This window comes from Typopeltis vanoorti, chromosome 17, assembly GCF_054136105.1.
Source record: "Typopeltis vanoorti isolate ZY-2024b chromosome 17, IOZ_Tvanoo_1.0, whole genome shotgun sequence".
Classification (NCBI taxonomy): Eukaryota; Metazoa; Arthropoda; class Arachnida; order Uropygi; family Thelyphonidae; genus Typopeltis; species Typopeltis vanoorti.
Window position 1 is genome coordinate 21,466 of NC_143565.1, and position 13,989 is coordinate 35,454.

General features: G+C 37.6%; 1 protein-coding gene across 1 annotated transcript in view; it reads left to right on the plus strand.

Moving 5' to 3' along the window:
- Positions 1–1,652: 1,652 nt before the first annotated feature.
- Positions 1,653–13,989, plus strand: part of LOC150097085 (uncharacterized) — a 43,964-nt gene continuing 31,627 nt past the window's right edge. Inside the window, exon 1 of the mRNA XM_090407228.1 lies at positions 1,653–2,292. Coding sequence (XP_090263354.1) covers positions 1,671–2,292 — 622 coding nt within the window. The 5' untranslated portion in view covers positions 1,653–1,670. The remainder of the gene's footprint in view (positions 2,293–13,989) is intronic.

Consider the following 13,989-nt stretch of genomic DNA (forward strand, 5'->3'; position numbering starts at 1 on the left):
GATAACCCAGTTCATCTGAACATGCTTTTAGCATCCATGCTTATATCTCGTCAGTCCCTTGTTCGTCAGTCATCTTGTTATCTATTACTAAAATAGTAATAGATAACAAGATTTTAGAACAGGTGAATTCATTTAACTACCTAGGATGTATGGTGACATATGAACATGAAAAGATGTAAACCTAAAATTTGCAAAATATTTAAAAGTAACAGGTGTAATTAACTCTATATTTAAACGAAACCTAGTACAAGAGCAAACCAGACTAAAAGTATACAATACATTAGTCCTACCAGTCCTATTGTATGGAAGTGATATCTGGACAATAAAACAAAAAGACAAACAAATGAAATGAACTTTATGAGAAAACTGCAGAGTATACTCTATTTGATCACAAGAAAAATGAAGAAATTATGAAAGTGGCGTTTATACCCTATATAGCTTTTAGAGACTGAGTTTGCAGTTCAATCTCCACCGGTAGCCAATCAGAGATAGCTGGCCCATGTTTATCACTAATTATAGGCAGTCACCTAACCCTAACAGGATATGTTGCTGTCTGAAATAATGTGGGTACTACAGTCGATTTTCTTGGGTTTACGACATGAAATACCCGATTTTCCGGAAGGAAAAACCCGCTTGCCCATGCCAGAGATCGACTAACTTGGGAATCGGCTGAAAATAGGCGACTAGACTTAAACCTAAGTCTCATTTCATGCGACCAAGCGCAGAGGACGCAAGCGCCACTTCCACTGAGCTACATATTAACATGAAAGAATGAAAACAAATATACCAAAAGATTACTAAAGCAAGCCTTAAATTACACACCATTAGGAAAATGAAAACCAGGATGTACTCTTAAGAGATTCAACAATGACTTCTAAGACCCGAACAGGCCACTGTAAGCATACATCCTTGATAGGCATGATTTTGATGATGATGACTGGAGAGTCGGGTGAGGTAAAGTGACTTCGACCTCATTACATGTCCACAGGAAGAATGGTCCAAAATTCTCATTGATCGCTATCGTCTGCTTCTGGAAAGGTTTCCCCGTGGATTCCTGCAATCATCGCAGCGAAAGGAAGTCCTATGTCCTACACCTTATTAATGTGCTCTCCTATTATGCGCAATTAAAAGGTCGTGCCCTCCCTAAATATCAGAGACAGAGACAGAACTGCACCATAGTTACACCATCAGATGCGTAACTGCTATAGTGTGAGATACAATGGTCTGGTAAATCGGGTGATTAACGTCTCTCTTCTGCAGTCCAACACATTTTCTAGTCTCAGGGATCTCTAGAAAGCATAACCAATAGATCGAGATATGAGGGGTTACTGCATCTGTAAAATAAGGGGGCGCTTTTTATTTAGTGGACATGAACGTTAATAGAACAACAAAAATATATCTTTATATGTAGATATCGTGATGTATTGATAAATGCTTCGTGAAGTTTTAGCTAGCCTATTGAAAGTTGTAATGTTGGTTTTAAAGGACTGTTGATCCTCAGAGTTAAAAACTACTTGTATATCTGTCACGTCAACACATGCAATTTACAGACAAAAAATACTGTTGGTGGTGATGGGACGGTAGATGGCGTTCATCGTTGTTGTGTGTTGTAGAAAAAGTAAGTAGTAGGTGAGATTGCTGTGTGTAGCGGAGTGGAGTGCCCTCCTGCGATGAGTCCTGGGACTCGCAATGTTATAATAATAATGTCTGCAAGTACTCATTCTGATCGTGGCTTTACGTGGTCAGATGAAGAAACTCTACTTCTCTTGAAAGTTTGGGGTAGTAAGGAGACGCAGTCCGAATTGGATGGTTCGAAACGAAATTTTAATGTGTACGAAAAAATATCAGAACATTTAATGACGTTGGGATTTAGCCGCACTGCATCTCAGTGCCGTGAGAAAATCAAGAGACTTAAAAGAGAGTATACTCTAACGAAGCAGCATAATCAGCGTCAAGGTGTTCGTAAGAAAACAATGAGATTTTATGACAGAATTGAAAGTATTCTAACATACAGACGAAATCTTGCTCGCGAGAAGCTTCTTAACCAGTGTATGCAATCGGATATCGAACAGAGCGGTTCTTATAGTGAAGAGTCACATAATGTTTTAATAGCCAGTGAGTGTTCAGCACCAGAAAGATATCTTAGAATTAATAGTGATGAACAGGAAACCTCTAGTGATTCTGGGGCCGTAAATTACGACATGCATTTCAGTAAATGTTTTTCAAAATTGGACTCAGCTGATAATACCAGTAGTAAATTTGACAGTAACAAGACAGCTGATAATATCCAAGGTAAGTACTTTTTTTTCTTTCCCATTTGATACAGCAACATGTTACAGAAACAGTAAGTGAATCAAGATCCAGGCCATCCAAAATAAGAGGTAATCATTTTTTTTTCAGCATGTAAATGAATGTAACACGGAAATTAGAAATATATGTAAAGACTCTTAAGTTATCAGGATGTTATTTGTAGATTTAAATATATAGATTCCAGATAACATTTTATTCAAGTGAAACCTAGAGCTGTCAGGATCAGATTTTTTTTTTTTTTTTTTTAACTGCATACAAGATAGTATATATGTCTTCAAACCAGTTTTAACTTGTAGTTCTAATCGCTGGCTGGAAAATATTTGAAAAAAAAAAAAAAAAAAAGATTGGGGACCACAGATATGTAAGCTCAGAGAAAAAATTAGGGAAGTCAACAGATATCAACTGTAGAATCATATTAATAATGAGGATATTAGAAAGGAACTTGACATTGTTAGTTCAGACACCATATTATTGGAGACCTGAAAAATAAGATTAATTTGAAGAATATTGAAAAGAAGGAAGTCAACAATAATGCAATCTTAATTATGCGGCATCATCATAACTGGCTATTCTGTATGGCTGATATCATGAATTTGATTATATGTACTGGAAAAATGAAAGGATTTGAAAACAAGAATTAAACTGTAGAGATGGAATGGAAAAATCTGAAGAATGCTTTGTCATTCCATGTGATTAAGTTGTCTGCAGGAAATGGTAAAAATAAAATCAGAATTACATGACAGAATGAAGACATTAAAGAGACATTCCTACAAATAAAGGAAATCATATTGAAAATACCTAGGATGTGGGAAAGTATGTCCCAAGTAATACAGAAAAAAAGAAAAATGTAAGAGAAAGCTCATTATGTGTAAAACTAGCTATACAGTTATTAAAAGAACTGGAGGAGAGAAAAATATATATGTTAGCATACAAAGCGACTGGCTAAATAAGACAATCCTCAAAATCTCCTTTTAAAGTGTTATTTAATGCTCTAGTCACCATATAAAATTGGCACAAATTTTACAGCTTGTTGACAGCTGCTTACACATTACTTTAATATAATGTAGGCTGGCAATCACCTCGAGCATATTCTTTGCTGTAATGTAATTTATGAGAGATGTCATCCTGTAATGTGACTGGTAATGGTGTTTTTATACCAGTCTTTGGTTTTGTATATTGTAATTTGCATAAGTACCAATAATGTTTCATTAGGATTTACATGAAAAACTACATGCTTGCCTTACTGAATGTGGCCTGCTTACCAAATTACCATTATATGGTCTGTCTGCCATTCACCCATTGCAACTGGATTGCCAAATTTTTTTATGGTTGTTCACTGCATATCATTTGGATGGCTTCCTTTCTTTAGATTTCTCTACCAATGCTGGAGTACTTCACTTGTGTACTCTTTCCCAAATTCTTTTTCCTATTTAGCATAACAAATTTTTTTATCACGAACCTCATATATCCTATCCATAGGTTTGCTTATGCCAGTACACTCCATTAGTCTTTTTTCATTGACAAACTGTACAGTGTCTATTTATTCCATATTACAAGATATTCTATAATCAGCCCCTTAAACACTGATCTCCTTGCTATATTTCAGGGAATGAGAATAGCATGGTCAGTTTTGGTGCCACTAAAAGAATGCGCTTCAAAGACAGAAAATAGAGATGATCAGATATTTCCTTTTGGACTGTGACTGACTTGCACCTCCAACCTCTTCTTGAAGTGGTTCGGAATGAATAATACTGGAATAATATATGAAGCGAACACTCTCGGGGAAAAGACCATGGAAAAAGTGAAAGACCACATAAGAGAAAATTTAGAAAAAAGAAACTTGAACTGGAACACTGTGCATGAAGAAAGAATATGGGAGGATGGAAAGAAGCGGAGAGCATTGATCTGCCTGACCTGACATTTCCTGTTGGAGAAGTAGTTGATGAAGAACATATTTATTAAGTCCCTGTACTATACTATACTTGTGTGGTTGCTTCTAAATTGCAAGCAGTTTTCCTGAGTTCTCAGTAGCTGGATCACTTTTTTTGCATGAAAATTTTTTTGAAATAAATATTATGCCAAGGATGCATACTCTCCCCATTCTATACAATCTTTATGGAGAATACATTATGAGAAAGGCACTTAACAGATAAAATAGCAGTTTCTCAGTTGGCGGTAAAAAGATAAATAACATTAGGTACACTGATGACACCATTCTTATTGCAAGTAGCAAAGGAGAACTAGAGTTCCTCGTTAAGAGTTGAATGGGAAAGCCTGAAATATGAATTAAGAATTAACTGTGATAAAATACATGGCCATAGAAGAAAATGACAATTTTGCCCACAACACTAACTTCAAGAATGTGGATGAATTCATTTACCTTGGAGCTCTAATAAGCACCACGAGTAGATGTCAACCAGAAATTAAAAGAAGAATTAGCATAACGAGGTCTGCAGTGGTGCCATTGCAGAAAATATTATATGACACCTCCAGGGAGTCCAAGGACTCATCAAGGGAGGGCACCTGCTCTACAACTCCGTCTCCACCATTCAATCACCAACTGACTGCAACTACAACAACGCCATCTACCGCCGACCACCACTGGTATTTCCACAGACAATCGCAAACATCCATGCCCACGGCATGATTTGAACCCAGAGCATTTAGGCTAGAGAGCAGATGTGCTATCCACTCAGCCGATCAGGCTGGCAATATTAAAGATTTCATATTGTTTGCTTTATATATAGCTCCTTTGTGTTACTTCCTGTGGTGATTTACTACTTTGCTGTTTTATTTTTAATTCGAAATTCACTATAACGAACTATGTCTCTACTCCATGGGGGTTCACTACTATAGCAATTATCTATTGTATCCAGATCATGGCATAGTGTAAAGAGGTGTTTGCTCATCATTATTCAATAAAAAAAAAAAAACATGTTCATGCCTACATTACTCTGAGATTGGCTGCCACTATTACTTCTGGGTAATAGTGATTCCTGCACTCTGATGAACTCTGAAAACTGCACATCAGGATTCAGAGTTCATCCTGATATGCAGCCCAAACTGGGCTCCATTTGTATTATCTCTTATCTCTTACCCAAATGAAGAAAATATGACTGTAACAAGATGTTCTGTTTTATCGCGATGGACTCATGAACTATCTAAAAGATCAGATGGTGCTCTATCTTTGTATACAAATTGTGTTTTAAAAGTGGAAACATGTTTTACCAGGCTGAAGAAAATATCAGGTATGCAAAACTGTAGTTAGTATGATTTTGATGGAAGATTTTATTTTAAAAAATGAAGTATTTAATTTTTTTCATCCACACAATTAAGATTCAGTGCAGTCTTCTTTTGCCCAAACAGGCTCTTCTGTTTTGAATTTCCAGTTTTTTCCTTGTATGAGAGCATGTAGGTACATGACCAAATCCTGCGGTAATGGATCTCTATACTGGCGATGGCCATCTATGCAGTGTGGATCTTTGGTTAATTTTTGTGGATCAAATTTCTACTGATTTACTTTTTGTGGATCAAATTTCTACTGATTTACTTTTGATAATCTTCAAAGTCTGTATACCTCTGAATAAATAATGCTGGTTGAGTATCTTTGGGGATTCTGCACAGATCTTCTAGATTACTACCATCATTGATTCCACACTGTTCAGATTTTCCGGTTACACCTGATTCATCTTGTTTTATTCCCAGCCAGTTTTCTGTTGTTGTGTTTTTATAAGTTCTTCTAAAAGCTCATCCTTTGTTTTTCCAATATCCCCATGCTTTTCTTTCTTTGGTCCAAATGCTTCATGGTTATAAAGAGGATCATCGATAATGGGATAACCTAAATACTGAAGGTGGACTCTGATTTGATGCATTCTTCCTGTTAATTGATGACAGCGAAGCAAACTTGATTTTCCACTATAGCTTATCTTTATGAATTTGGTGGTGCATTCTTTTCCATTAGCACTAACAATGCAGACTCCTTCTCTATCTGTCTATCTGTCTTTCCCTTAATTGCCTATCCATCTCTTGGGCTAGCTTTTTATCTCTTCCAAACAATAATAAACCTGATGTTAGGCAATCTAAGCGATGAATAGTGTGCAAATCTTTAATGACGTGGTCCCTTGCTAGAAAAAATACAACACTATTGTGCCTATAACGTCCACACGGATGAACTGGAATAGAAGGTGGTTTATCAATAACAGTCAAATCATCAGAAAGATGTGTGATATGATCCTCAGAGGAGCACTTAATACAGGGACTTCATGCCAATTTACTTTATTTGTAACAAAATCACAATCGCACAACTTAAAGTCAGTATTTATTGGTTAATCATTCAAATTCAAAGTTCCAGCTTTGATGCATCGCTCATATTCTTCTTTTAGATGAGCCCGAAATTCCTGGCTAAACATTCCTATAAGTGGCTTGCCAGTCCATCTTTCCTTACCGAATGTAGAATAGACATGATAATATGGATACACTTTACGCAAATCGTTATCAAAGTAATAAGTGCTTTCATTTAAACACTCGTCTCCAAATCCTGAAGGATGTATTCTCTCCTGTATCCTCTTAGAAGTGCCATCAGTTTCATCTCGAAAGACAGAAATATTTCTATCATCACTAAATCAAGACTGGTCAATAGCTTGGTGTTTTCGATTTTCATTTATGGTGAATTAATCTTGGACATATTAATATATTAATGGATATATTAATCTTGGACACTCAACAAACAAGATAAATAGCTTCAAGATGCAGTGCTGGAGAAGGATGTTGAGTCTGCTGGGTGGACAAAATATCTAATGAAAGTATAATAAGTCAACTAAAAATCAAGAGGTGGCTATGTCACATTGTAAATGAAAGAATTCTCAAATACTTCGGTCACATTTCAAGACGTGAAAATGACAACCTAGAAAAACATATCATTCAGGGCAAAGTGAAAAGACAAAGAAAATGAGGATGCCCAAGACAAGATGTTTGGACCAGATTAAAAAGATCACCAGACTTACTTTGGAGTTGGCCACTGCTTCAACAAAAGACAGAAAGAAATGGAGATACGTTGTGGCTAGGGTCACGAGTGCTCAGACATGAGGAGACCGAGCAGAAGGAGAACACCAAGTTTGTATTTGTTTGTAGGTGTAACACAACATTGCATGCTATCTCCTCTGTTATCCATTATCTTAATTAGTGTTTCTCAACAGTGGCAATAATTAGTTTTTGGTGTGAAAAAATATTAGGAATCACATCAGTCAGCAATAATGTAACACTGCCATATGAAAGATAATGGACATATATAATAAATGAGGAAATGCATGCATAATTTTAAAAATAGTGAATAAATAATAGAATATCCCTATGAGGCATGTTGTATAGGGCACAATTCATAAGCAATATATTATTATTATGTGACACCTCCAAGGAGTCCAAAGACTCATCGATGGGTGCACTTACTCTACAACTCTCAGACTCCACCACGTCAGCCACCAACTACAGCAAACTGCATCATCTACATCAGCACTTCCCAAATTATGGGACACAGCCCCCTTGGGGGCCATTAGTTTTGTTGAGGGGGCTGTGAAATAATGAAAACAAATTTAAAATGTTTTAAGACTAAGTGTGCCATGTCAAATGTGTCTCCATGGAGTCAAAAGACTCATCGTGGGAGGTCCTTCCTAAGAAACACAAAGTCTATCAAGACTCATCGACTAATATATGTCTGTATTACAATTTTTTTTTTGATGGGGGGGGCTGTGAAATATTTTAATTTTTCCAAGGCGCTTTATATCCATAAGTTTGGGAAGCACTGATCTATATCAGTGCCATCTACTGACCACCATCACTAGTATTTTCACAATCACAAACATCCATGCCCACAGTGGGATTCGAACCCACAGCCTTTCGACTGGAGAGGGGATATGCTAACCAGGCTGGCAACATTCATTGCTTAAAGATATACTCTTTCAATTAAAAAAAAAAAATATTGTCTTAAAAAGTCTTTTAGGGAGCAATTACTAAAGAAAGGTTGAGAAACACTGATTTATATGGATCACAATATATAAAAAAAGTGGTGTTAAGTCTGTGATATCAAAATTGGATATTAATCTCAGCTGTTTCCTTTATGTAGATTGTTGTATTCCTAAAGAAATCCAGTACTGGTCTTTGGGTCTCTTTAAGTAAATTGAATAACTGCTGTAACAAATTTGCCATGAAAATTAGCAGGAAAAAAAAAAAAAAAAGCCACTGACAACTGTAAGTAGGAACATGGAAAATATTAACTGCATCCTCAGTGGATAAACCTATAAAACAAGGAAAATTTCAGGTGTTAGATTGAGTTTGTAATGAAGAAACGAATTAAATATGAAATAGAATAAGCAAAGCTGTTGAGAGAGAATCTGAAAATTTTATATGGAATAAGGTGGAGGAGGGCTCTGATAGCAAATTCATTGTGCAGGCTATGCAGAAAAAATTAGAACAAGTTTTTGGATATGTGGAGTGAGTTTGATAGTAGAAAACACTTGTACAAGAGGAATTGGCTGCATATGAATGGATTCGGCATCAAGAGTCTGAGATTATTTATTGAGGTAAGACCAAAAGTAGATCATGGGAAGAACAGTGAGAATATCTGTGTATGTTCAGCTGTGATGTGTAAATGTGACAATGATATGAATGTCATTGAGCATGGTTATGAATGTTGTGAAGGAACGGAAATGTACACTAATGGTTCAGATTTTTTAAGTGTGTTTGGGGTCAGAAAACAAGAAAGTTGCTCAACTGGACCAAGCATACTATAGATTCGTGTATATGAAAAACTCAGATGGTAATTTTACTATTACAATGTGACACCTCCAAGGACTCATCGCAGGAAGGTACTCTACTCTGTTATGCATCTCGCCATTCTCCAACTACCAAGCCCCTCCATGTGGGGCTTGGTAGTCCCCTCCACCACGAACATTCATTCTGTTCGTGGTGGAGGGGACCTCCCAGTGATGGTGCTGGCCCTTTTCCTTCTTCCTCTTTTTCTTTGCTTTTCTTCCTGTATTCTTTGCTCTTCTTCTCCTGAGTCTTTTTCACTATCCTTTTTCCAGACCACCATCACTGGGATCCAACACATTCCGCCGTGTTTGCGGTGCGACTCGTGGACATCCGCAAAGGGGGATCCTGGTAGTCTTGCACTACTTTGGCCCCTGTTTCGGCAAGACGGGTGGTCCTGGATGGCCCAGCCAGGGTCAGTTGGCTAGTGGACTTGCCTGCAAGGGTCAGTGGTGTTGCAGAGCAGATCCTAGACCTGCTGCAGTGCCGTTATAGCACCCAGGGTAGCCCTAGCATTCCACTCCTGAGCGCAGTCTTTGCTTGCTGGGTAGTGGGCATTTATGTGTGGCTCCGTGGTGGGTGGGGAGCTCTGTCACTGAATTAAAAATTCCTTAAATATGAATTCTTCATCCTCAAATGCTTCAGGGATCCTAACAAAGTCCCAACCAAGTACTGATAATATAGACACAGCATGTGGAAACAGAAGTAAGAAACAAAAGATATCGGATACTAACATAAATGTACCAACCTTTTTAATCATTCATGCAACAGGTGAAAAACCAATTGGGAAAATGTCACCCTTCTTTATCCAAAGAGGTTTAGAAGGACTGGCAGGACCTCCCAAAACTCTCAAGAAATTGCGTTCTGGTGATATCCTCGTGGAAACAATGTGCAAACAACATTCTGAGAAACTACTGAGAGCAACGACAATGGGTGGAATACAAATTGTAGTAACACTTCACAGAACACTCAATTCCAGTAGAGGAGTGAAATCAGAATGGGATCTCCTTGAGGTTCCTAATGAGAAGATATGTTCAGAGCTTAAAGATCAAGCAGTGATGGGTGTGAGGTGCATCCTGATATGCAGGGATGGTCGCTTGGTCTCAACCAAGAACATCATCCTTACTTTTGATACACCTAGGCCTCTGACATCTGTAAAAGCAGGGTATCTCAGCTGTCCTGTTAGAATGTACATCCCTAACCCGCTGAGATGCTTTAAATGTCAAAGATATGGACATGCCCAAACTGCCTGTCATGATTCTACTACCTGTGCCCGATGTGGTAGTAAAGAACATGAAAATAAATCTTGGTGTTAGAAAAAAGCTAAATGTGTCAACTGTCAGGGAGATCATCCAGATACTCTTGTGCATGTCAGAAATGGAAAGATGAAAAAGAGAGACAAAAAATTAAAACAGAACAAAACATAATATATCAGGATGCAAAAAGAAAGCTAGCCACCATTACACCTGTTCTACGATCCTCTTATGCTGAAAAAGTACAATTAAAAACATGCAAACAGCATCTCAAACATGTATGTCTATTCCACCATTTGATAATTTCACCATATCTGAACTTTATGATCGCAAGTGCTTCTCTGTTGAGCGCATTAATCACAAGACCTATGGCCTTACTCCAGAGACAACTTCAAAAATGGTCCCATTCAATGAAAACTCGTTAAAAAAATTATGGTGGAGACTTCACTCAAAGATAAACCACCAGACACTCGCACAGAAGAAATGGATACCTCGATACCCACTGAAAGCTAACTAAGCATACCAACTGACCCTAACACATTTGATGTTTTGAACACTCTACCAGAGGAAGAGATGGATACTGGCCGTCCATGTTTCCCTAAAACAGTGGATAAATATAAATCTGACCAAGGTAAGCCCTCAACCTCTCGAAAACCAGACAAGTCAATAAAATCAAAACAATAGGAAAATTTTTACAATAGAACTGTCGTGGGACCAGAATATTGACGATATCAAGATGTTGTTGCAGAAACACAAACCTTTCTGTTTCTGTCTACAGGAAACTTACTTAAGACCCAATGAGGTACCTTTAGGAATTTCACTATTGTACGTAAGGATAGAACTGGAGATGGTCCTGTCATGGAGGAGTAGCTATCCTAGTGGGCAGTCATACTTCTTTCCATCAGGTCCAATTAATACATCTCTGGAAGCGGTAGTGATTCGCTTCTCTGGGATTCCTTATTACAGTATGTTCAATTTATTTACCACCAAATGCTGAGTTAAATGAAATTGATCTTGATAACCTTATCTCGCAACTGCCTGAACCCATACTTTTGATGGGTGACTTTAACGGTCACAATACTCTATGGGGGTAGTGCCAACACTAATAGACGAGGTCAAATCATTGAAAAAATTCTTGATAATAATAACCTTTCCCTTCTAAATAATAAACTCGATACTTTCTTCCATATGCCTACCTGCTCGTATTCTGCAATTGATCTTACAATCTGTTCCCCTTCCATTCTTCCACTGCTTATGTTGGACGTTGAAGAGAATATATATGGAAGTGATCACTTTCCTGTTCTTTGTACAATGTCTTCACAGGAACCATGTTCACCCACACGGATACCTATATGGAAAATGGACCAGGCTGACTGGAACACTTTCTCAAATCTTGCAAAATTTAATGCTGATGCCATCAGTCAAACACCTATCAATGAAGCTGTAAAATATATAACGGAATGCATTGTCCAAGCAGCAACAACCCCCATCCCAAAAACATCATCTCGATTTCCAGTCTATCCAAAGCCTTGGTGGAACCCAGAATGTCAGGCAGCCAAAAAAGATCAACACAGAGCATGGAGCATATTTCGTAGATACCCCCACCACATCAAATTTAATAACTTTCAAGCGTGCTCGAGCCAAAGCACATTTTGTAAGACGTCAGACTCAAAAACAATCATGGATCCAATTTACTACATCAATTAATCAAATGACCAGTCCAAAAATTGTATGGGATAAAATCCGGAAAATAAAAGGCAGATATAGTACACATTGTTTGCCCACCTTAGACTATAATAGAAGTGTTCTTGCTGATCCCAAAGCTATTGTAGATACTTTAGGAGAAACTTTTGCTAAAATCTCAGCAACAGCTTCATATTCTCTGGAATTTTTAATACTGAAAGAGCAGCAAGAGAAACAAAGCCTTAATTTTTCTACCAACATTCTTCAGCCATTTGTCAGGGAAGAGCTCTCCTACAACGTAACATGAGAGTAATTGAAAGACAACTTCAACAAGCAATGTATCTCTGTGGGCTCTTAATAATGGGTTTAGGTTTTCAACAGATAAAAGTGTCTGTATACACTTCTGTTGAAAACGCACTCATCGCCCAGATCCTGAACTCAGAATGGGACCTACTGTTATTCCAGCAACTATAGAAACCAAGTTCTTGGGACTCATTTTTGACAGAAAACTCACATTTCTAGCACACATTCGTCAGCTAAGAGAAAAGTGCATAAGAACTTTGAACCTCCTTTGCACTCTATCCTCTACTGGGTGCTGATCAAGCTTCATTGCTCCATCTTTATCGTACACTTATACGTTCAAAGCTGGATTATGGGTCCCAAGTCTATGGTTCGGCAAGACAAAGTAACCTACGATGGTTGGATTCCATCCATCCTGGTGCCTTTCACACCTCACCCACTCCAAGTCTCTATGTAAAAGCAAATGAACCAGCTCTATCACTTCGACGGAAACAGTTGTCTCTTAATTACTCCCTAAAAATAAAATCTCTCCCAGATCACCCTACATGGAATAGCATCTTCTCTCTGCATTAGGAAGCTCACTATCATACACATCAAACTGCTATACATCCTTTTGGTATGCGTATTAAAGAAACTGTGCAAGCTGTTAACACCCTTAAAAACAGAGCCACAACTATTTGCTCTAACCAGCAAGCCCTGAAACAAGAACTAAAAATCATTAGTGACACATTCATAAATAATGGCTATAACAAAAATAGTGTTAATAAAATACTTTATAAAACTACAACAAAAACGAATCTAGATTACAGTTAAACCATAGCCATCCCATACATTAAAGGGTTATCAGAAAAAATGAACAGAATCCTACAACATTATAACCTCAATGCCACCTTTAAACCACCCACTAAACTTAAAACCATATTCAACTCCTCTAAGGATCCTCTCCTCCTTTGACAACATTAGCCATACTAAACATAACAGCATTCCTTCATGGCAAGTTTGCACACCATCCTGCAACCTCTCACTTTGTCAGCTACAGAAATCTTATACTCCATCATACATTTACCTGCAATTATTTAATACACACAGAGCAGCACATGCTGATTTCTTACCCATCTATACTGATGGTTCAAGAAAAACTAACACACCTCTGTTTGCTGTGCTGCTGTGTTCCCTGACATTATTATCTTAAATCAGATCCCACCACACTGCAGTAATTATACAGCAGAGTTACATGCCATTCAGCTTGCACTTGTGCATATAAAAGAAAACTGTTACCAAAAGTGTATAATTTATACAGACTCATTGAGCTCTTTATAGGCTATCTCCTCTCCTATGTATAATCCTCATCCAGTACTTTATGAAGTGCTACACCTGCTTCACAAAATGAAAATCCTTAATTTCGATGTTCAATTTTGCTGGATTCCCAGCCACATCGGAATCAAAGGAAATTAGGCTGCAGATGCAGCTGCTAAATCAGCCCATACCTTCTCCACATACTATTTGACAGTTCCATATACAGACTACAGACAACTTATAAGATCAAAGCTAATTGCTCAGTGGGAGTTAACCTGGCAAGAAACATCAACAAACAAATTATATAACATTAAACCTGAAATTAAACACTGGCATTCTAGTC